This window comes from Lathamus discolor, chromosome 2, assembly GCF_037157495.1.
Source record: "Lathamus discolor isolate bLatDis1 chromosome 2, bLatDis1.hap1, whole genome shotgun sequence".
Classification (NCBI taxonomy): Eukaryota; Metazoa; Chordata; class Aves; order Psittaciformes; family Psittacidae; genus Lathamus; species Lathamus discolor.
The window spans coordinates 138,203,281-138,227,728 of NC_088885.1; the positions used below are offsets into that span (position 1 = coordinate 138,203,281).

The 24,448-nt window shown below is 35.3% G+C and overlaps 1 protein-coding gene across 1 annotated transcript in view; it reads left to right on the forward strand.

Moving 5' to 3' along the window:
* The window catches only part of VPS13B (vacuolar protein sorting 13 homolog B), a 439,495-nt gene that overhangs the window by 112,697 nt on the left and 302,350 nt on the right, over positions 1-24,448 (forward strand). The window contains exons 18-19 of the mRNA XM_065668694.1: positions 20,911-21,045; positions 21,940-22,113. Coding sequence (XP_065524766.1) covers positions 20,911-21,045; positions 21,940-22,113 — 309 coding nt within the window. The remainder of the gene's footprint in view (positions 1-20,910; positions 21,046-21,939; positions 22,114-24,448) is intronic.

The window sequence follows — 24,448 nt, forward strand, 5'->3', positions numbered from 1 at the left end:
TACATAAATGCTCTCCCTGTTAGTGATCACTGGGTGCAGCTGGATCAAGAGTGTTTGTCTTTGTTTTTATCTTGTTGTTTGTTTTTTTTTTTTTGTGGTTTTTTTTTAGCATTCCCCTTGAGTATGTCATGTGTTTGTATAGGTGACATATTTTGTCTACTGGCAAAGCAACTCATCAGCAGCACACATGAAATTTCTTCAGGTGATATTCTTCCAAGATGCATAGCATTACTTTTTTCTGTTTTCAAATTTCTGCTGCAATTGCATGGACTTCTGCAAAACTTTAGGGAATGTAACTGAGAATTGTCAGCTTATGTGTGGCAGAAAAGTAGATTAATGAATTGCAAAACTGCTGTGCTCCCTTCTTAAAAAAATATGACAAATACATTAACTGGAAGGAATTCGTTGAAGTAATTATAAATGAGCAGTTTTCTAAAATTGCCAGCAGTTTTTAACTCCATTTTTAACATACGTCTTCTGGAAAAAAACAAAATTTGATCAGTGAGATTATTCTTAATCTTTCTTATTAAAACATCTGGATATTTTTGGCCTCACCCTACAGTGATGGCATAGTTAGCAGAGAAAATAAAAAAAAAAAACAACACCCCAAAACCCAAACCAAAAGCCAAACAGAACACCTTAAGAAAATTCCTTATACAAGAAATAAGATGTCTGTCTTATTTTCTTTCTTGTATTTTCTTATTTTCTTTCCTGTATTTCTATGATTTTACACACTGCATATATGTTTGTCCGTATCAGTACAGACATATTTTCTTCTTTAAAAGGCATTTAAGTCTTAAGTATTAGGATAGTATTTCTATTTTAGCTTTGTCACCAGTGTTAGAAGTATTTACTATTTTATTTTATTTGGGTCACTGTTATGGGGCAAATTGACTTTCATAAATCATGTTAACACCATCCTCTCTTTCCTTGATTTCCTGTTGTAAATAGTTTATGCCTTTTGTATGATGTATTTTTAGTGTATCATCTCTCGCTGCAGTGAAATACTTAAGGTTAGCAAGATAGCAACCCCGTATCTTTCCACTTGTGAATGTATTGACAGATGTATAGTTTCCCATGATAGGCTGAAACCTATTTAAAGTTTGTGGGTTTAACATCAGTTGCCATTTCATGTAGCTGGTCTACAAATGGCTTCTGTGTACTCTGTAAAAAGGTTATTAGTGAACTGTTTCCTCTGGGAATTAATTTGAAACGTATGTCTTGATTATTAATTATGCATTCTGGTCAGTGTGTTGAAAAAATTTTGTTCCTGTATTTATTGACATTGTCTGAAGTCTTGGAACTACACTCTGATATGTTGTGTAACCACTACAAGAAGTAGTTAGCACATTGTACATGGAGGAGCTTGACATTAGGATATTTTATTTGTTCTATCATATAGCTGAACTTATCCCTTGCGCCTCCACATCTATACATGTTCTTCAAAGCATGGATGTAACTTGAAAAGTTTCATTATTGTAGTTTATTATCCATTTGCTGAGTAGGGGCTTTATAACACCGTGAAATTAATTTCCATTCCCATGTGTGAAACTTCTGTATTTGTTGTGGTAGCATAAGGAGAAGTCCTGAAAGATGATGCAAGTTAAAGCTTACTTTAACATATCTTGTAGTGTGATCTTCAGGGAGAATGTCATATAGGTCTACTTGCCTCTTACTAATTCTTTTGTGACTTCTCACAAGATACCCTGTTTATCCAGAAAAAAATAATCAAGTTCTTCACAGTGAAGGGCGTAATAGTTGAGCTCAATTTGCCATGGTGAAAAGAAGCATGAGTTTGCTCTGGAAATAATAATTATAAATGAGCAACAATACTGCTGCTGCAGACTCAGTAATTTTAGTTTTGTTCCATATGCAAGTGCCCTCAGAGTTGAAGTTAACATGAGAATTGAGTATGGATAACCAAGATACAGACTGTATCTGGTGCAATTTGGTTCTCTTCAAAAGTCAGCGTAAAGAAAAGCAATATTCACAGCAATTCCTGATTAGCATTCTTGCATGGACCCCTTAGCTCTGACTTCTGCAACACAAATATGGATTCAAGATATGTATATACATTAAATGTAGATTTAAATTTTTGTTTGTGGGAAAAGAATCTGGTAAGAAGAAATGTTCTCTGATGTGTGTGTTTCTTTCTTTCTTGAAAGTGACTGGAGACTATTGAGATCAAAGTCTGTCAGCAGGAGTAGTTAATGCGAGGTATGTGGAAATGCATGGTAAAGAAGTTTCCATGTTGATTTTTATTTTATTATGTTTTTAGGATCTGTATATGTTTCTTTTCAGAGAAGGACTTATGGCTTATGTTGTTAGAATACAGTATTCTAGACATGAATGCCATCTTTCCACAACTTCAGTGTATGTTTGTGCCTGTAGGACAAAAATAAGGCAAATGAAATAATAAACATCTTTTTAGTTGTTTATTATGTTCCAATTTTTCTGCATGATGAGAGGAGGAAGTCTTTTCTGAGTGTGACATGCTGAATATTGAATTAATTTCCAAAGGAATGTCTGCTTTTCATTTTTAAGATGGTACTGTATTTAATGCATTCTAGACATATGAAAATGATTATGGAAATGAGGGTATGTGATCTGAGCTTCACTGTCACTTTGGTGTGCAGTGCAACTTGTGTTAAAGACCATGTTATTCGGCACTCCTGCTAATAAGGACAGTTTTCTGTTAAGCACGATAATTGTCTAATTTTATTTTTCTTTAGGAGACCTAATATATCCAGAAGTTATAGTCTCAATATTGAAAGTTGTACTGAGAAGACCACGGTTGATTTTTTAATGTTTTTATCTGGAAAGTGATTTGTCTGAAAATATGTTCTGTTATAATTGCAGGGTCTTGTGTCTTCATATTTCCCTCTTTCTCCCCCATCACCCCTCAAAAAAAAGGTTCCAATTTTTATATCAGTGTTTTTCCAAATATTAAGTAAAATGTTTCTAAGTAGCGAACAGAAGACAGTAGCTCTTCTGATTTGGGGTACTAGAAGGGCTGTTGCCATTTGCCTTTCCTGTTACAGATTGTTTTTGACGCTATTTCATGACTAATCTTTCATATGAATCTTCTCACTCTGCTGATGACTATAACTAGCAAAGCTGCGGTTTGGTAGTCCCTGGGGAAGATAGTGTTGTCTTACAGTTAAGCTATGTAAAAATGACCTAACTGTTGACTATCTCTCAGTTTGCTGTTAACTGATTATGGTAATTGGAAAAGTTTATTAATTAACATAGCTTAGTCATAAATTAACATGTTACAATACAGTGCGTGAAAAACTTCATTTGGAAAACTTGAAGGACTTATGAGAATTGAGTTCTTAACTTGGGACAGGTTGGACTGCTAGAAAGAAATTAATTCTCACCTGTGAGTTCTCTGTCTTAAATTCTGAGAGGAAACTCCCTCTGTTTTCACAGATCTGTTGATTTACATAGAAGAATATACAATGTATTGTTATATAATGGAGATATTTAGTCCTCTTTAAGGATTTAATTTAGGTAGGATTTAACCACAGATTTATAATTAGTATTTAAATACTGAAAAATGCTAGAGAAGCAATGGGTTTTGAAGATTAATTATCTGTTTGTTCTTCAAGACTTCAGAAGAGTAGAAGAAAAATAGTTTTATTTTGGTAAATAAGCCTCTTCATTGTTTTTTTGAAGAACTTGCATGTGAAGGCTTTAAAAACCTACTGCATCAAAATATATGCCAGGAGAATTTTTTCTGTAAAACTGTGTAAAGAAAGCATTACATTAAGCCCAGATTTCATGGGCGTATTGTGGAAGGAAACTACTTATCCGTGAGCATCTTATGCAAGTAGGTAGTATGCAAATACATTATCCTGTTTTCCTCACAGTAATCTTTTCCCCAGATCTTTTGAATAAGGAACATAGAGTTTCATTTTATGTGGAAACAGAAAAGAACATGCAATTTATTTATTGAGTTATTTTGCCTTGAATAGTATTATAAAATACAAACCAGTGGTAGTTGCTTACTGATTTAATTACTAGTAGATGTAAGAGATACAATTTACTACAGAAAAAAGTAAAGTCTCAAAGACGAAGTGGTTGTGTAGTTTCCAAGCAAGTAATACAGGACACATTTAAAAAAACCCATAAGAAATGGTTTAATGTCATTAACTGTGGTCTAATATGTTGTGTATCCCACTCTTGGTAAACCACAGCAGCATTTACTGGCTATTGCTTCAAAGCACTACTGTTTTCCATCCCTTTTCATTGGCCAAATGTGTCATAAGAGCATTAACTGAAGTCTGGAAAACAGTTCTCATGGATTTTGCTTTAATGATAAATCTAGCATATAGTGCACTTGCTGATATAATCAAGTGAATGGAATTTCCAAAATCTTGGCTTAATGTCTTTTAAGTATGAAGCAATAATGTTTTTATGAAGTAGCTTTTAAATGGCATTTGTTGAAGTGGAGAGCAGCTGGATTAGAAGGGCCTGTTTCTAACTGCAATCAGCAATGATCATAGTATCATATTACAGTCACCCTATAAAATAGCTTGTATTTTAAGAAAAATGGGAAAAAAGTGGAGGTAGGAATGGAGAGAGAAGTAAACATGGTTTGTGTGGTGCCCAAAGGGTCTGGAATTGGTTACAGTTTGATAATGTTGCTTCAGCTGTTTGGGCGACAGTGTAGCTCTAAATATAGGAAGTTCAATTTAGGTTTTATCAGGTTTTTAAAATGTTGTGGAGATGCAGTCAATATGCATTTCTCAAGCATTTTAAGATGTCAGGTGGCATTTTAATTTTAATGTTTACCAGGTTAAGATATAGCTGCAGTAAAGACTAAAATTACAGAATGTGTTGCAGTTTTCCACTCCATTTCTCTACTACGAGGTCTCTTTTACTACTTTTGTGTTTATATCCATTTGTATAAATGGACTGTATCTCTGCCTGTCCCACCTCGATCAAGACCCTTTTTCAGTTGATAAGCTCTTTGAACAGGGACAAAATTTTCTTTGGTTTCTTACCATCATTACCACCACTGATGTTCTGTATGTTCTAAAATTTGAAAGTCACTGCTGAGACTCAAACTTTAATTTAGGAAACCACTGCACCCTTCCAGTAATTGTTTATGAATTTTCTTCTTTAATGCATTGTATCAATGGATGAACTTAACAGCGAGCCATTTTTTGTTTGTTTCAGCAAGAGCTTGTAGCTTTCCGGCAGTAGGCAAGATGTACATACCTTACAAAATTCTCAAGGTTTGCTAGCCTACATTGTGCAGGAATGTCTTAAGTATTTTAAGTAATTATCTTAATGCAAATTAGCTTAAGTAATTTTCAAGCCATGAAATCCTCTTACTCATCAGTGTTCTTTTTCATCATTATTCTTGAGTACTTTTCAGGCAGGGGTCTCTTTTATTAATTTGATAAAAAGAATTTAATGCTATCTGCAGCAGTTTTGATTTATTCTAGAAGGGTTTGATACAGTCTTAGGCACGAACTGATTAAGATACATAGAATATAACTGCCTAAAATCCCTGCCCACTAAGGTGGACAAATTGTCAGGTTTGATTTTTTAAATTAAAAGAAAACAAAAGTGTAGATGACTTGATTGTGGAGAAATTCTGAATACTGTTTGATTTGTCTAGGCAAAAAAAAAATGCACTCGTCCCTGCCCATTTAGCATGCAGATATATAGCCTTCATCATTAGAGTAAAAACTGCAGTTCACTATCAGTTATCTCAAGCTTTTTTGGTTTTTTTCCTCGCTGGAAAGGACCTTTCATTGAAAGTACTCTCTTGCCTGAGCTCTTTAGACTTAGAAGGCGGTCTATGGGTAGATTTAGTTGTACTGGACTGTGGTTACATGGAAAAGAGTAATTCCATGGTTAAAGCTTTATGCATGCCTTCTTTTGCAAGCTGTAGATCCAAGATGGGTGCAAAATATGTATCCCTGAAATTACAGATCTTTCTGTTTTGATACAGAAAAATAGATTTGGTAGCATAAAAGGAATAATTAACTGTGCCATTTCTGTTTTCCCTCTAGTTTAAATATCCATTTTTTTGTTTGTTTGTTTTGAAGTGTTTCTTTACAATTTTGTTAAGCCATGTTTTAGTGACTCCAATATTGAGTATTTCTGAGTATTGTTCATCTCTGTCTTTGGTGCCACGTGTGCCTTTTCAGCATTTACTACAACCTGTTGGGCTTCAAAGAACAGCTACCTTTATGTCACATGATGAAATCTTTATGTGATTGTTAGTTATCTATCAGTAATTCTATTAATTAGATCTTACATTACCGTAATGTTAACACAACCCTCATGTACACTACTGAGACACCAATAGTGATATTTCTGGTGGAAGACAAATACATGGTCGTGAAATACCCTTAGGTCATGTTTAAGAAAGCGACCTTTAGGAATCCCTTCTTTCTTGAAATCATGCAATTAACTTAATGAAGAAAGGCAGTCGGGATGGATTGCTGCTCACAGTGTTCCCAGGTGCTGCCGAATACTGCTGTACGCAAGGAAAAATGAGGTAACATTCTCGGTGCCGGTTGACATCCATCCTACTGGTGTGTTGAAATTACATCTTCCTCCCAGCACGTGAAATCTGAAAGAGCTATTATGAAAATGTAAATATATGATCTTCAGAGAAGAAAGCTATGGGTAAGATCTGGTAAATTTTTGTGATTCTAAACAAACACCATGGAGAAGCAAACACATGTTGCTTGCATGGTATTTTAACTCAAAGTTTAATGGATGAAATGTATGTAGGATTTTTCCTGATAGTGTTCGTAGTTTCCTATATTTTCTGAGACAATTTTTAAATTTAGAAATACATACCATACACTAACAATCAGGATAAATAGGTAGCAAATGGTTTGAAAAGTTTTATTCATTTTCTCATTGATGTATTTCATAGCTGCTTTTGACATATGAAGTCTCTTAAAGGAAACTTGCATAAAATTAGGCTTACTGTTTTTTCTGGTTGATTAAAATACTTTTAACATCTGTATGACCACCATGAAATTCTGTGGATGCTGGTGTCTTCCAAACAGGAGAAAGAATAACTTTTGTTGTGTTTGCAAGCAAGCAAGCTAGTTACAATAAAGTGTTTATTCTGCCCTTTTTTATCAAGTGTTTTTAGGAGCTCACCTGTGATCTAAGCAGTTAGAGCAAAAAACATAGAGATAGAAAAAAGCTATGTAATTATAGTAAATGTGACAAAGTATAATATATAGCTAATAAGAAACTTTATGATACACTAACTATAATTGATTCCAGTGATTTGTCTGTTAAAGCCAATGCAAATAATTGTAACATCTGTCAAAAACCAACCACTAGCATAAAAACCTTTTAACATTTTGCACTTAATAAACTATTTTATACATAAACTACCTTATTGTTTATATTAAAAACTAAAAAATATTCAGTCTGTTCCAGCCATTCTAACAAAAACTTTAATAAGTAGACATTGCATAAAAATGACACAATCCAGCAGTTATTTGGTAAGTCCAGCATAATCATAAATTTACCATCCACGCTTTTCCAAAAATACTAACCCATATTGTTCTCCCTGGACCTGTTGCAGGGATGACTAATCCAGCTGCTGAGGTCTCCCTTTATGTGTTTGATGGAACACTTGGCTTGCTAGACTACAGCTGTGTGTTTATGTGCAGTGCACACCTGCAGAGGCCTGACAAATAGCTGTAGTATGCAGAGTATACAAAATTACCCTGGCAGTGCTGCAAATAAGGAAGTTTCTGTTTTGAAGTCCATATGTGTGTGAGCTTGAGATGCCAGCTGGGGTATTTATGTTGCATTGCACAGATGTAAAACTGCCAACTGATTTTATACCAAATAAAGGCTAATCTTTTTATACATACTTGGTGTCAGAGTTATGAAGTGGTACATAAGAATGTTCTCACGACTTAGCTCTTTTAAAATAAAAGCTGATGTTAAAAATGCTCTGACTCACAATATGCATAGAGGGTAAAGATAAAAACGTACTTTATTTACTTAGATATCTGCTAAAGCACAGTATCTGAAGGGTTTTATTATTAGTGATGTATAGTTATTAGCTGCACATAATCAGGGCTTGATTTATTGTATGCATATACACTGTACTATATATTCTTTTTTCCAGGTCACTTCAGCTCTGTATTGAATCCAGTTTACGGGTTCTGAAATGCGAAAGCCCAGTTTATATAGCTACTTAAGTTGAAATCTTTGCTTTTCTGCTTTCAAATGTGTTTAAGCACAGTGATAACTTCTCATCAAATTTAATACATATTCTGAAAATTGTTAGTAGATCTTGTTTGTGAAGATACTTTTAAAAGTAATATTTGCCTTCGAAGACTTAAGTTAAAATGGAACCACTAATTTCATTTGCTAAAAAAAAAAAAAACAAATAGCACAGATATGCCTTGATTGTTTGATCATTTCAATCAGTACCTTGACTTTTGGTATGAATTAATTGCAAAGAAAACAAGGTGAAATGAATAGTTTGTTTTCATTGTTCACTTTATATACTTAAGCACTGCATGCTTCATGCTTTTTAAAAGCATAAAAGGAAGACTTGGGGAAGAAGGGGTTAATGTGCAGATATGAAAGTGAACAGTTTCTGTGCTTCTGACTGCAGGCTTTGAAAGTTCCTTAAGGAGTTACATTTAGGCTTAAGATGCTTTCTCTTCAATTACTTTTTTTTTTTTTTTAATCATTATTACTGTTGTTTTTAATTTGTTGGGGTTTCTTTCTGGGCTATTAAAACATTTGAAGATGTGTAGAAATCTGCTTTGGCTTACTGTGTCACAATGTATACTTGAAACACATTTATGCTAACTGTGTAAGAACAAAGGAAATGGGGGCAACATTGAAGTATATCACCATAGAATGTGTCCCAAAGGATTTAGGCATTTATTTTGCCAAATGTAATTGTACAGCTTAGAAATGACTAGCCATCACACACAGCTCCCCTGTCTGGTGGAGCTTTTTTTAAACCAAAAGAATTTCGTACATACACACATGTGCATGGACAGGCTCACCCTGAGATAGCAGTCGTGGAGTTTCTGAGCTTAAAATTAACATCTGCAAATATCCCCCAGAAGCTCAAATGTTATGCAGGTTTACAAGGTTCAGAAATAAACTTTCGTGCTTACTGAATTTTAGAGCTGAAGTTCAGGCATTAATATTAGTTAGCTGAAGAGGTAATGATCTGCAAGTGGAAGGAAGAGTTGAGCTGAATCCCCAGTACTGAGATTAGACACGTCTCCGTGTCTAACATAATGGAGTGAGAGTGTCTGTGGGATGCTCAAACTACCATTAACTGCTAAGAACCAGTCTACATAGCAGAAGAGGCTGGGAAACAATACAAAATGCCCAATCTCAGTGAAAAATAGAAACATTTTTAAAGAAGTTACTTCTGCTAGATGAGCATAGGAAGTCCCAATTGTTGTTGTATCCTCTATTTAGGAAGTATATTTAAGACCAAAAAAGCAGAATTCTATTGGCGTGTGAGGAAATATGTTGCAAAGATGGTTTAGTTATTTTGTGTCAGGGCCAGCTCTCTTATAGAGGGATATCACTTCAAACAGATTGCCGCCACTGCAGGTTGCAAACACACAATTGAAGGCTTCTAGTTCTCAGCTCATGCACAGATGTCTTTCAATAAGTTTACCCAGTAATTTCTTCAAATTGCTCAGTTTATCAGCAGCACATGTCATCAATCCTGGAGTGGTTGCTCCAGTCAAACTACAGAATCCTTAGCTTACAGACACAGCTGCAAACAGGTGAACAGGCAGAAAGTAATTTGTGCAGCTTGGTGGCTGTCAGACAAAAGACAGACAATCTGTGTTTAAAACAGATTGCAGGCCTTGCATGAGCCAGACAAAAGGGATTTCTACAACTGCAAATAATTCCAAGGTTAACATATTTTCCTTTCTGCCATTAGGTGATTTGTTAAAATTGGAAACAATGAGCATTATAAATCTACACAGAAACTAGAGATAAGATGAAAGAGAAAAACAGATCGCTAAATAAGTTTACATCCTTCTGTTGAAAAGCATACAACTGGCATTCATATAGGCCTCCTTTTATGAACTAAGCCAAGCTATAATACTTATAAGGACATTCAGTACATATTTGAAATTATGGTAAGGATGTCTAATTGGCAAAAGAAACAACATTGAAAAAAGAGTAAGTTCATAGCAATGCTCCTTTGTGTTAAAAAAGGGACTTTTTTTTTTTTTTTTCTTTTTTCTTCTTCTTTTCAAATTCTCCCTTTGGTATCATTCTAAGACACTGTGAAGATTTATCAGGATTTCATTTTAGCTTTGAAGTCCTCTGTTCCTCAGATGTTTGAATAGTCAGTAGACTTACCAAGATTTACTGTACTAAGTATATTGGAGTTAAAATCTGTAACAAACAAGCTTGCTGTAGTGCTAACCTAATTACAGTAAGTTATAAAACATGCACTTCTGCGATCACAGATATTACTTCTTCAAATGTGTGGCTGTAGAATATCTCTTCCTTCCACTTCTCATGGGGTCTGTAAACTTGCCTTGACCTCAAAACTTCTTCTGCAGCGTTCCATGAGGTACTAATCAACCTAATGTTCATGGGGCTCGAACCCTTTCTTCCTGTTTAGTTCAGTGAGTAAGTACTTATGTGCAATAATATTGACAGGTAATTCTATGCTTAGTTTAAGTTGGTTTGGCAAATGTATTTTCCATGTTATTTAAAACTTAACAAGACAGAGATATGTGCGTGAAAGAAGATGCAAAGAGTAACTGTTTAAGGTAGCAGCTGGTTTTGTGAAGGTATGATTTTGTGTGTAGAGGATAAGCCAGTCTATTAAAGACACTGCTTGAGATACATTGAAATTGATGGACTTAGTGTAATGTAGTAATAAGTATTACAGTGAATTCATGAATACAATTATATGACTCATTAATCGTGCAGAAGTGTTTACGAAATTCTTTAAATTGACCTGTCAAAATTCGCTGTTGTTTTTTAAATGGAAAACAGGAGCTTGCTTAAAAATAATATATTTTTCATTAAGTGGTCATGCCTAAATTACATACTCAAGTCCATTATGGATATTGTCATAATTGAAGAACACTACTGTTAGGCGATTGCAAGTATCTACTTTTATCAAAATACTTACTAAAAAATTCTGCAGGGAAACCTTATGCTTGAGGGCGAGTGGAAGAATGCTGCAAGTTTCTCAGCCATAAGGATGTAAGTCACAAGCATGTGCTTTTATGAGCTGTATATACAGAAGTATCCTTTTTCATGTTTTTTTTTTTTTTGACAAAATGCTGCTTCTGAGATTAAATTGTGTTATTACTTATTATTAATTTGGATTTAGATTTTCTTTCTTATATGCTAATAGACGGGAAGGTTTCTTAACCCTTCAAAAATTAATTATACTAATGGAGATTTTAGATACTTTGGCCGGGGAAGATAATATATTACCTTTTTTTTTATAATGCTGACAGTGTGTGTGTTGGTTATGCAGGGTATATGCTGTAGGTTGTAGCCTGACATTGTTATGGTGTTAGCATGTATGGGCTTCATGTATTCACTGTGAAGGTGAGATCATCATTTTTAAAGGATGGTTTTAATTTGCCTTGGTGAATCAAGTGGATACTGTATTTAAGGAGGGGAAAAAGGTGTACTCATGCAGGTTGCTGTCTGCAGTCCAAATTGCTGATCAGAGAGTCTTTATACACATCGGTAATGTGCTGTGCAATATAAGCTGAAATATATTCCACAAGGGAGGAAAACGGAATAGGTTACATACGCTGTTCCTAAGTGCAATGAATATAAAACTCCATTACTCACTTTAAGCAGGTGCTTTTTATATGAGGCTTTAAAGAAATATAAAACTGCTGGTGAAATGATTGGTTTGTACAGACACGACTTAACTTCCAGTACTTTGACCAGATAAAGAGGCTAAAAATATTTCTACAAACATTTCTTTAATGATTTCAAAGATTAAAGGTTAATATCCTCCTAGTGTAAGAAACTGCCATTCCAGACACTAAATGTACTGTTTCTCTTGAAGTCCTCAGTAGTTCAATGGAATATTAAAAAAAAAATAAACATTTTTGTTAATATTAGAGCATTGTGTTTTTAAATTTATATCCTAAACAATGTATATTTAAATTGCTGGGAGAAGCACAGCACTATAAAAGAAATGCAGTGAAATATAGAAAACTGTGATTAAGAATGATATTCCACCTGGAAAGAAAACTTATGTTTAAAGAAAGTGAAATCTTGTCATCTATGCATGTGGAAAAATCTGGGTGAAAGGGTAGCTTCAGATCTTTTCTAGTCTTTAAAGTAGCATATATATCCTGAGAAAGAAAATAATGGGTAGACTATTCAAGATAATACTGCTTTACTGTATTTTAATTTTTCCGTGTAATCTGTATCATGTTTTACTTGTCCACCATGTCTGAATTAGTCTTCTTCGCATTTCCTGCTCCTTTACAGTCAGTATCCCCAGCAGCAACCTCTGCTGTCCATCTTTTAACCATGTGACTGCTGGCTTTCTTCACCTCCCAGGTGAAAGATGCTAGTGTTCTCTTTTGCTTCCCCCACCATCCTCAGCAACTGAGGAAATAAAACTGTTGATTATACCTTTCTTATTTTTGGTGATACTGAACACATCTGCCCTTTTGAATTTTTTTAAACCTTTGCAGTTTTTTCTAAGGAGTGACTATGTCCATCCTCTAAAATCCTCAATTTGTTGACTTTTTTACGGGTCCATAACTGTTCTGTTCTAAATGCGATTATCTCAAATTGAGCTTGTGAGAGATTTCAGTCACTAGATATTCTGTTTGACAGCAAGCAGGTGATCAGGTGTTATGTGTGTTACAGGGAAGCTCACAACCATGTGGATGAGATCTGGCATTTCTTTTCTCCTTCATAGTAGGCGTGTTACATAGCACTATAAGGCTTGCATCTGCTTTGCTGAATGAAGCTTTTTAACTGCTAAGGAATACAAACTTGCAGGAAACCAGGCTTTATTAGTTTCATAGTTGCCAAATGGCATATTTAAATAGATGTGTCTTTAAAAAATGAGCTTCACAGTTGAAATGGAAGGTGATGAGATTTGAGACTACCTGTGGTTCCTCTAAGACTTTATTCTTTCATGCTAGATTTTGCTACCCCTGAAAGCTGTAGATGCCTGTTTTCTGTAGTTGCTACACACCATTTTACTAAGAGAGTTGTAAAATGCAGGCTTTTTTTCCAGAGTCTGCGATGTATTGCAACTTATGCTCAGTGTATTTGAAGATAAAGCGTTTGAACTGGTACTGAATTGAACTTGAACTACACTTAATAGAATCTCAGGACAGAAAATGCAGCTCATTTTTTTTGTGATTTTATTGCCATATATTAACGAGAAATAGTGGTTTAATATACTTCCTGTGTTGACTTTTTTCATGAGCTGTTGAACTTATGCTCAGATACAGCAAAATTACTATATTTGAAAGGGATAGAAGACTTCTACAACTAAAATGGAAGCAACCAATTGTGAGTGCATTGTCTCCAACCAAAGGGTTGTAAACTGTAAGCTTTTTCCTCTGTCTGTCTCTCTGTCTTTTTCAGGATGTTGTTTCAAACACTTTATGGTAAAAATTTCTCAATTTCTTATTTATCTGTATTTATCTGTATTGTGGAAGCATTCCAGCATTCCACCATTCAAGCGTTTGTCTCCTGACAGTGTATAACAGAAGGATTGACAGGCCATTTCTTCTTTATGAACCTCTGTTTACAAGAGCAGGAACAGTGCCACTAAAGCCACTTTAATCTTGTGTGTGTCCTGACCATTATCATGTTGTCAGATCTAAAATAATAGCTTCAATTAGGAATGCTTATAATTGGGAATGCCTAAATAGCCTGAGTGTTAGCAATAATAAGTTGCCCAAACCTACAATTTTCACAGTAAGGTTTTAGAGATAATTGCAAAACTATGTATGTTTAAAGATGGAAGGTGGTATTCCTTCTCTGAGTGTTGGCTACTCAGATCAAAAAGAGCAGTAGTCAGACTATGCATGGATTGTGTGTCTGTACCCTGCCCTGAAAATGGTTAAGGATGGTCCTTGTCCTTTCGATAGGTTGTGATAGGAGGTCCATCAGTGTTTGCTGGCTGGCTTTAGTATGGTGGGTAAAGGGAGTCTTGAACTATTTCCCAGCTCTGATGTATTTTCAGAAAAGTTCTGGTCTCGTTGCGGCTGGTTTTTTTTGCGTGTATTTTTTGTGGTTTTTGTTTGTTTGGTGTGTCTGTGTCCTGTTTTCCTCCTCCTCCCTCTCCATTTGAAGCAATATTTTAGGAAAATCAGGAAGTTTGTGGATTGTTAGATGAGACCTGTATGAAGGCCATTGCATGGAGTCTCAAAATGGGAGTCATCAGGGACTTGCCTACTCCTTATAGGTGAAATATTGTTGTTCTTTAGCAAGCTGGGAATTTTTTTTTTTGCAATATGTAAATCTCCATTACTAAATGATGGTGCTATATCTGGTTTAGTGTTTTGGAAATGGAGAAGCCTTAATTACTTTACAGGCAGTTTAAGGATTAAAGTGGTTAGTTACAGAGATTTTAATACTGATCTCCGAGGTGGAGACCGTTGTATAACTGGCTAGGTGCTTGACTCTGAAATCTGCCTGCGGAAATACTGGAAGTAATGAAGAGATTCATTTTTGTGTTGTGCATGTGTGTGCATCTGGGTTTTGCAGCTTATGTTCTGATGAAGAGAATGGTAGATACATTGATAAATATTTTGTCGTTGTTGCATATTTCAGTCTGTCAATAACTGTTTTCACACTTCCATTCACTTACTTTCTCTTTGAGTATCGTGTTTGAAGAGAAAATGGAAAGAAGAGCTGTTTTTTGGGACAGGTTTCTTTTAGGTGTGGAACTGTGGCACAAGAAGCTCAAGATAGTAGAAAATTGGTCTAGCTCACCATACATTAGAGGCAAGACAAGCCTGCTGCAGTCCTGTTGTTATTGCCCTCGAGTCTTAGAAGTGGGTGGGGTTGAAACAGTAATTGCTTAGAATGAAGGAATGTAGACTGAGAACTTGATTGACACAGATACAAGAAAATAAATAAATATGCTAATCAGAATAGCAACAGTAATGCTAAATAAAGTTCAGTTATTAAAAAAAAATAAAATAGACCCATCCCTCCGCACCTCCTTGAAATAAGCTGCTTGAATTACTGTTTTGAAGAAGAAAGAAAACAGCCTGTGTATGTCTGTGTGGGGGCTGCAAAATGTGGTCTGCGGACTATGGTGACAGATGAAACATGGAATTGTGAAGACAGTAAGATGGTTGGGGAACTTCATCACAAAGATTTAGTTTTACTACAGAAAACTGAGAAAGTATTTATAGATTTATAACCTGGCTTCTATGTTTTAGAATCTAGCTCTCTTTTGTTCTGTTTTTCTGATTTTAAAAAACCTGAAACAACAAAACCTCACAAAATCAAAGGAAGAAAAAAAACCCGAAGTGTTTTCTCTTTAGGTGTTGTATGTGAGGAAGCACAGGAATTGAAAGAGATGTTGAAGTTCCTATGCTGCTGCTGTTTTACTGCAACAAAGAACCCAAAAGGTCATGTTCCTTGATACTTTGAACATGAAAAGTAGGACTGATGCCAGTTAGATCTGATCTTTGTGGCTTCTGTTATGTTCGTACTGCAAGGAGGAAGGAATGAAGTTTGGTTGGTTTTAGCTTCAAGTTCCTCAGAAGCGCTATCTCTGTAACGAAGTTCAGTACAGACTTTTAGAATTTCTCACTGAGGGCACTGCTTAAGCAGGGACTGAATACAAATGAGTATCTCTCATGAAAGAAACCAGGTTTCTCTTATGCTTTAATTTGATCACTAGTTTTTCTGTTAGATATATAAAACTTAAATAGATGTTTCTGTGAAAATAATTGGATACTTTTTCTTAATTCCAGTAAGACACAGGCCTGGATGTTATTTCATTTTGTTAATAGCTCCTTGCTTATTCATGGATTCATCTTTTTTACTGAGTTTGAAATAATTTTGACATGTATGAGACAGTCTTTTACTATATTGTGTTGCCAAACCTTAGTTTATTGCTACTTAATGCTTTAAATATTGAAAATTTTCCTTCTCAGGCCATAGCTTAAGTATGGAGCGAATTCATGTGGAGCTGCTTCTAGAAGTCTTAGTCATGCCTTATTAATTTCCTGTTTCATATTTTGCAGTTCTTTCTTTTATGATCTTTCTGAAGAATTATTTACTGTATTTCAGGGATTTGGTGTCACACAGTCCTGACTCTTGTCCTCAGAATCAGTAATATAACTCTTTTGCTGATTTCCTGTCTTTTCTGTTAAACGTTTAGATTTTGTCTCTTGGTTTTCCATTAATCAGTGCAAATTTGCCTTATTACGAATGGATTGGTGAAAGATGTGTAGGCCATTGGTAAAAATCACTAATTAGTTAACTTCATTAACAGGTCTTAAATGATTGCTCAGCATTAATAGGCTTGTTAGTATAAGTCCTGGACTGACCTAGAAAGGTCACTGCTGTGACCTGCCTTTAGGAATTTAATTCCCTCCTGCTTGCACATAGAATGTCGCTGAATGCAGGTACTTCAGCAGGCTACATGGTTGGGTGGGTTATATACATGCAGAGAGACAAAGCTATGATGATCAAAGCTGGGGGGAGGATGTGAATGCCTGCTATGAAGTGTGGGAGAACCTTCCTCAACAGTGTGATACCTCTGTGTTTCTAGATCGGAATGGCTCTATTGGCTTGGAGTTAGAGTGGGCTAGTGTGCACAAGGTGTAAATTGTCAAGGTGTAGTAGATTTTTAGGTTAGAAAATCTTTCCACACGCTTTAGGTTTCTGCAGTATGGAAAACCTAGCTTTTTAGGACTTTGAAGATTTGTTGTATTCTATGTGTGATAGTCTGATTCAACTAACACAGATAATGCTTGATCACCAAGTATAAATATGGTTACATCTTGGGAAAGATCACCTGATTGTTACTGCAAATAGTTCTCCAATGGGCAAGACATTACCAGTACAAAACCCACAGCTATAAAATTGTGATTTTTATCTGAAGCAGCCATAGGCTGTATTTGGTGGAGACAGGTATATGTATCTATCTCCATAAAGTCTCATTGCCATGTTCTTGATGAAAATATTAAATTAACTGAAGAATTTGAGGTGTACTGGAAAACAAACATGGTCACTCTGTTCTCCAATTTTGACTACACTGAGCCACAAAGTCAAGTAAATGACAGTGCTGACTTCTGAAAGTATGATTCCAGAAGGGTGAGTGTGGCACAAATTTTGTTTTGTTGTCTCGCACTTTGGAAAGAAGCCTTCCTCAATCTTCATTTCCAGGTCATTGAATTTGAATAATGTTGCTGTTTGCAATGATAGATTTGATTTCCCTGGTTCCTCTTTGAATTCATGTTCAATATTTTAACTAAGTGGAGTGTTTCTCTCCATACTAAGTTTGAGTTGGTATTTGGAGGCATGGAGTAGAGTTTTAACATCTTCCTGCTCAATCAGTCCCTTGAGAAGACACTGCCTCTAAAAAGATGAACATAGAGAGGAGGGAAGGGAGCCCCAGTCTTTGCTGCTTAAACATTTGTTTGCTGAAATAGGTATTTAAGGAACACTTCAGCTATTTGTACAGCTGTTGAGGCTTTGATTTTACAGTGATATTCTCATCATGAAAGAGATAATAAAGGAGATTATTTAGGAAGAGCTAAAGTTACAGGGATGGAAGCTATAGATAGTCAGAGGTATACATAAGAAACAAGGATTCTTATCTATAGAGTAGCTTTCCAATTTGACAAGTTTATGAGGAGTGGTTCATAATTTCAAAAACATTTCAGAGACTGAAGAGAATGTGCTGCTTCTGTGTATTAAACCTGTTCATTTTAAGTGGTTCACCAGAAGTTTCCAAATTTTGTGTGATTTCAAAAAGAGACTTGTAACTTGGCAGGGAGAATCACCTTGGGTTTAGGTGATTTTTGCCTTTGTGATGAAAGTCTTGTTAGGCCTCCTAAATTCCTTATTCCTCGTTGTAGGTTATATAGCCATTAATAAATTGGTTTTCTGAGTATTTCTTAGCTTTTTCTTGGAGCTTCTCCTTGATTACTGTGGGGTGCTGTGGTTATCAGATGTTAAAACTAAGAGTAGGATTATGTTGCCAGTTGGTGTCAAAACCTTGAACAGGAGGGGCATGGTTATGCTATGTTCTCGTAATACTATTCTATTTTCAAAAAATTGAAAACAACTGAGAAAGTGTTAATCCCAAAAGAAATAGCTTATTACTGCTGTCAGTTACTTCTTCATGTGCACTAAAATATGGTTGTTAATTGTATGATTATGTATTGAGGGTTTGTGGGTTTCTGCAAGGACAAGCCATTCAGCTTTCCTAGCTGCCCATCATGAGCCCTAACTGCTGGCTGAGTGAAACACAGTGCACTGGCTAGTTTGAGTGATGCCTTCCTGACTGTCATGAATACGCTGACTGGTCAGGTAAAAGGACAAACATACCCACAATTTTATGAAAATTTTAGGAAATAAATGTCTTTGATAACCTTGCATATCTTGCCGAAATTCAACAAGTCCAGAAGTCATTTGGTGAGGAAATAGGAGTGAACAGAAACAAATAGGAAGCATGGTCATATGAAACTTGGTTCCTTGTTTTCAAACATGATACTAAAACAAAGTTCAAGTTACACATGTAACTAGCATGGGAAGTTTTAGTCATAAATGCAAAGAGGCAATGCATGTAAAAGTAGACTCCATGATGAAAGTGAGAGAAATGTATCGGACGTCACACCTTGTATTTTGAGGGATAAAAGAGCTGCTGAAAGATGGAAACAGCAAGAAGCTACCAGTTTTGAGAAGACTTGAAAGATGGGGGTCAAATTATGAACTCGGATTTGTTTTGCTTTGACCTTAATCTTGGCTGCTACTAGCAGTATTTTATAGTCTTTGTTTTGGAATAGGCAGAGGACAGGGAAAAACTTTTTTTTTTACTTCTCTTTTATATATATGTGTGTATATATATATATATATATATATATATTTTTTTTTTTTCCTCAACACAATGGCCTTTATTTGCACAAGTTTATAGGAAGTCTGAAGAGCCAGAGCCAAGACTGGGAAATGCCTACAAATACTGTATCTGCTTTTAACAAATTCATGTGTTGTGTCTGATACTGTGTCTCAGATCAAAGGGGATTTTCAGCTTTAAAAGAGGCTTACCCCAGGCAGGACTGGGACTGAGAGTGTATTCAGGAGACTAAAACTGGTAGCTGATCTTTCAGACTAAGAACTGACGGGATGTTGTAGTGACAAGCATACAAATGGGTTGCAGAGAGCATTCGTTGAGCCTGAAACCTTTCTGCATCACACATAAGGAAAAGGCTGGGTATAGCTTGAACACAGATTAAATTTTGATAAGAATGTATGCTTATGTGTTGCTTTGTATTATGCTTCTTTCTCCCTACCTTGGAAGGTACTTTTAATTCAGAAATTATTTAAATGTCTTACCAGAGCAAAACTTAAATAAATACGTGTAAGAAGTACATCAAGAAGTCTGCTTACCAAATGATTTTATATGGACTACCAAATACATTTCAGTGTTTAGGAACCGGAAGAGGCACGGTGAACTAAGCACAATTACCAGGCTTAATCCTATCACATTTTAGGATTTTTTCCTTACCAGTTAATATATATTAAAGGTTGTTCTTTGCATTAAGTCTTTGAGAGATTGTGCAGAAACCTAGTGAGTTCACTCTGTAGACAATATATTAAGTTCCTTTTAATGTGTGTTACTATCCTGAAATACATATCAAAATGCTTTTAATTTTTTTTTTACCTGATATTCCATAATACTTTCCTTGCATAATTACGGATTTTGGAACACATTCTATGTTACGTATGCAAGGAAATGGTTCCATAATTATACTAACGTTTGCATAATTAACGAGCTGCTTGCCAATTCTAACAGACAAATTCCAAGTCACTTCTGCATGAGGGGAAAAGAACATATAAAAAAATGGTAACTTCTGTTAGTTTTTCCTTTCGTACTTCTTACAGGTGTTGACACTATTTGTAATTTGCAAGTACATGTGTGTGTTTTTTTCTGATGGGCAGTGCTGTACAGAATAGGAGGGCTGGCTTCCTCCACCCATGCTCTGGGGCTGTTTTGGGGGCTGCCCTTGAGCTCTGCCAGCATATCTCAGTACTGACTTGTAAGATCCCCTGCTGCTGCTTCCATGGTTCTAGGCAGCTCTTCAGAAGTGACTGCCAATAGCACTGATTTCTTCCAACCTGTGCAGTAGTTTTGTAGTGTGCACAAATGGGGGCTGCTGTGGAAAGACCACCAAAACTTGTTTCCACTTGTGACCTAAGGCAAGGTTTGAACTCCAGTTTCCGCTGAAAAATGGCTAGTGTGCCATTGGCCTTCTGTGCCGTTCAGTTGCACAGGTTTAATGCTTTATGTTGCTACTGAGTAAAATGTTGTCTAAATGTAAGCTGAAAACACTTAAGTCATTTTAAGATCCTGAAATGAAGGGGTCACAATAAAAACATGAAAGAGAATAGCAGAGGTGGCACTTACAAAGTGAAAACAAAAGTGTATGTATGTGCATATATACATATTTTTATTCCAATTTCTAAGTGGCCTTGTGTTTTCCTCACAGTACCTCTGTATATTTTATGCATAACTGTTTGTATTAAAATGCCCATATGCAGCATTCGCTTCCATTTAAAAACTGTGAATCACAACAAAAATGCTATAAGAACATCTAAAGGTAGATAATTAAAGTATGATTAAGTTTAAATGCCTTGGTGAAGGAATATAAAAATATTTAAATTCAACAGGCTAGTACATTTGCAGTTTTCTTTTATTAGGTGTGAAATCTAAGAATCCCCTGCCAACTCTTGAGGGCTCAATCCAGAATGTTGAATTGAAGTACTGCGGCACATCATTGGTCAAATGCGCCTCTGGGACCGTGGGATCAATAAAAATTTGTGCCAAAGCCCCAGGTATGTGCAGCTGGACCATGTAAAACTTTATTGCCTGTATAGGAGAATTGGCCTTGCTTTTTACAAGGAGAGTTACTGAAACACGAATTTACTCATTGTTCCTATGAATCAGAGAGGGGTTTTTGTATTCTGGTTTGAGGTTTTTTAATTGTTAATTGAGCCAGGATGATCTAGTCTGGCCCCAGTACCATCAATTTTTACACTAAATAAAAGATCAAAGGTGTTTTGGTGTTGTTTGTGTTTTCGTTTTTGTTTTTGTTTTTTGTTTTTTTTTTTCCCTGCTGAGAGTAATGTTAATCTAAAAGAATTAAAGACACTGGATTAACTGCATTTTTGTATTGCACAGAATAGTTGCATTTTGCTTTATATGTAGCGTAATTTTGATCTATTCTGTTTATTGCCTAAGGTCTCGTTTTCCATTAGTGCTACAAGCATGTATTTTGATTGTGAAGTTTTTGAGGGCTCTGTGATAAATAGTTTTGAAATTTCTTCAACAGAATTTTTCTTGAAGAGTGTGCAGGAACTTGTCTGGTCAATGTGTATGATCTCTTTATATATATAAATACAGCTAATGTCAAGAACATTAAAAATATAGTGTATTGAAGTCTAAATTGTGTCCATGGTGATTTTTAAAGATACTATTTTATAAAGTTGGAATGGAAATTACTATTTTAAGGAGAATTGATTGTTTGAAATCCTCCTGGATGTGAAGACATTTACAGGATAACATTCAGGAAGTTGTTTAATAGTTTATATGAGATTGCTCTTTCTGTTTCCTGTTTTAATTCTGCACTTACAATGTTAATAGCTATTCTCTTTGGACTAGTGAATGTTTCTGTATTGAAAATTTGTCTTGTTACATTAATAGCTGAAGGAGTCTAACCTTTATCTTAGGTGATGGTGGAAAAGATAAGCTGATTCCTTTAATTCAAGGCCCTTCTGACACCAGAGACTTGCACAGCAGTAAATGGCTCAATGAGAGTAGAAAGCCAGAATCTCTCTTAGCTCCAGATTTGGTAGCCTTTACAATCCAAATTCCACAGTATATGGACTACTGCCATAATTCTGGTAAGTGCAAAACTCTTGTTAAGCTGGTATCACATTACATTTTTCCTATCCAATGTAATTTTCAAAAGAGGGGCTTGATATAAAATGTGCCAAATGCCAAAGTGTCTTTTACACACACTGGACACATTATAACTGTAGCTCACTTTGAGATAGAAAACATAAAAGCCGTATTTTGATGTGTCTTCTTCAGTAAGGAATGTTTTGTTGACTTTGGTTGCCTTTTAAATTATATACACAAAATCTCTTGGAAACTTTTTTGGGGCAGGATCCATGCTGAGAAGACAAGTTTTATTCTTTCTTCTCTGTGTCTATTAGATGGAGCTTCTTACACAGAAATTTACATACTGAATTCAAAATGGTTCATATAAATTTGCAGCATAATTTTTAAATAAATTAAGGATTTGACATAAAATTTGTTAATAATAAAAAAGTTATTTTAAAAATGCTACAGAGCACACATTTGACGTCAAACTTGGTGTTGTGGTGGATTTGAATGAGAAACAAGTTCATATTTTCAGAGAGTGGATTGGATAAATTTAAGGGTGTTGTTGACTTTGTGGGCATAAATACTTTTACCTGATATTCTTATGGTTTCTGTGGGCTTTAAACAAAACATTGGTCTGTTTTAAGCAACATTGAGAATTTTGAAATATGTCTAGTTGAAAATAACTATAATACAGTTTGCGAAATACACATGGATCTAGATTTTGCTGTTGGTATGGTGCATTTTAAAAACCAATGCTTTCATGTTCTTAAAAGTTTACCCTGGTGCTTTGATAAGAGTAGAATCAAATAGGGGAAGAAAAACAAACCCCAGAATGATCTACTTTAAGGAAAGCAAAGAATTAGCTGATTGCAATATTATGAAACACGAAAGTAAACTTCAAAAGTGCTTTTTCCCTCTAATTCTTTTTCATGTGTAAGGGTGGTTGAATGCCATTAGTCTGAAAAATAACAGTGAATTTATTACCATCTTTGTAATTTTTCCGTGCCTATGTAAGTAACACTTGATTCCTATGCAAAGTAAATATTTGTAAGCGCTATGCACTCCAGCAGTTGTTAGGTTATTTTTTCAGTAACTTTACTTGTATGTTTCTTGGAGAGCATCATGATGGAAATGTTTACAGCACTGTTATTATAACAATTATCTTAAGTTCCTGCCCTCAAAACATTGTCCAAAAGCAGTTCATGATTCAACAGTCTCTGAGTTACTCAGATGTGATTTTTTTTGTTAAAGAAAATCTTTGTTGCACCTGTTGTCTTAAGTAGCTTTTAAATACTCATAATAATAATATTTATTATTGTTATTGATTGTTGTATTTTCTGCCTTTTTTAGGATCTTTTCAGTTTAATTTTCTGATTTTTATCTTAAAATAATAATTACATTTTTAAAGGAGCTGTGCATACCTGTACTACAGAATTACTGCTTTTTGTTTCAGGTCACAGTGATGACATACATTTTAGCTCATCTGTGTTATGGATAGTCCAATTAGATAGTAGAGAGTACTTGATAGTTTGTGAAAGGAGATGTCTAAGAGAATTAAGGCACTGACAAATGACGTGCCGGCCAGACTCATATGCAGGGACTTTGAGAGGCAGAAATTGGTTTGTAATGGACAAGTGTCTTTTGTAGATGAATGGAGCTACATTTTAAAATGCTAAGGTTTTAGAATTGAAAATGTACTGGAAACGTCACTCACTCTCTGCCCCCCACCAAAGTGCCTCAGGAAAGTTGTACTGATTCTGTGCACTCAGTGGTAGTTGCTAACCTGCATGTTCAGACTTTAGCTCTGCTTCTCTGCATCTGTAAGGTGGCACCTGTGACTGATGACAAGTGAAAGGGAAAATCTGACTACTATACTAAAGCTTTTGTCCCAGTAAACATGAAGAATAGCATACTGCAAATGATTTGGTGGGCTTTTTAAAATACAAATTAAAACTAGGAAGCATTAATGTTTAAATTATCTCGGCTTCAATACAAAAGATGAGGGAGTTAATTAAAGCCTTTGCTGTCAAATACTTGCTGAAGTAATGAAGGCAGTTTAATACAGGAGATATGGCTATCCCTTTCATTTTGACTGTGAAAATTACATGGAGAGAAAACATGAAGTGATTTGAGAGCATAAAAATGCTTTTGCTGTCAGTTGCAGTCATTTCTGGGAATTAAGAAAGCTATACTGGATAATTTCACAGCAAAATCAACTTATGGCTCAGGGGAATAAAAGGGCTGTTTAAAGCTGTACTACTGGAGATGATTGTGCAGTACTGAAGTTGTGCTATTTGAACAATTTATCTTTATGATGTTAGATATGATGTTCAGGAATAGGAATTTGGA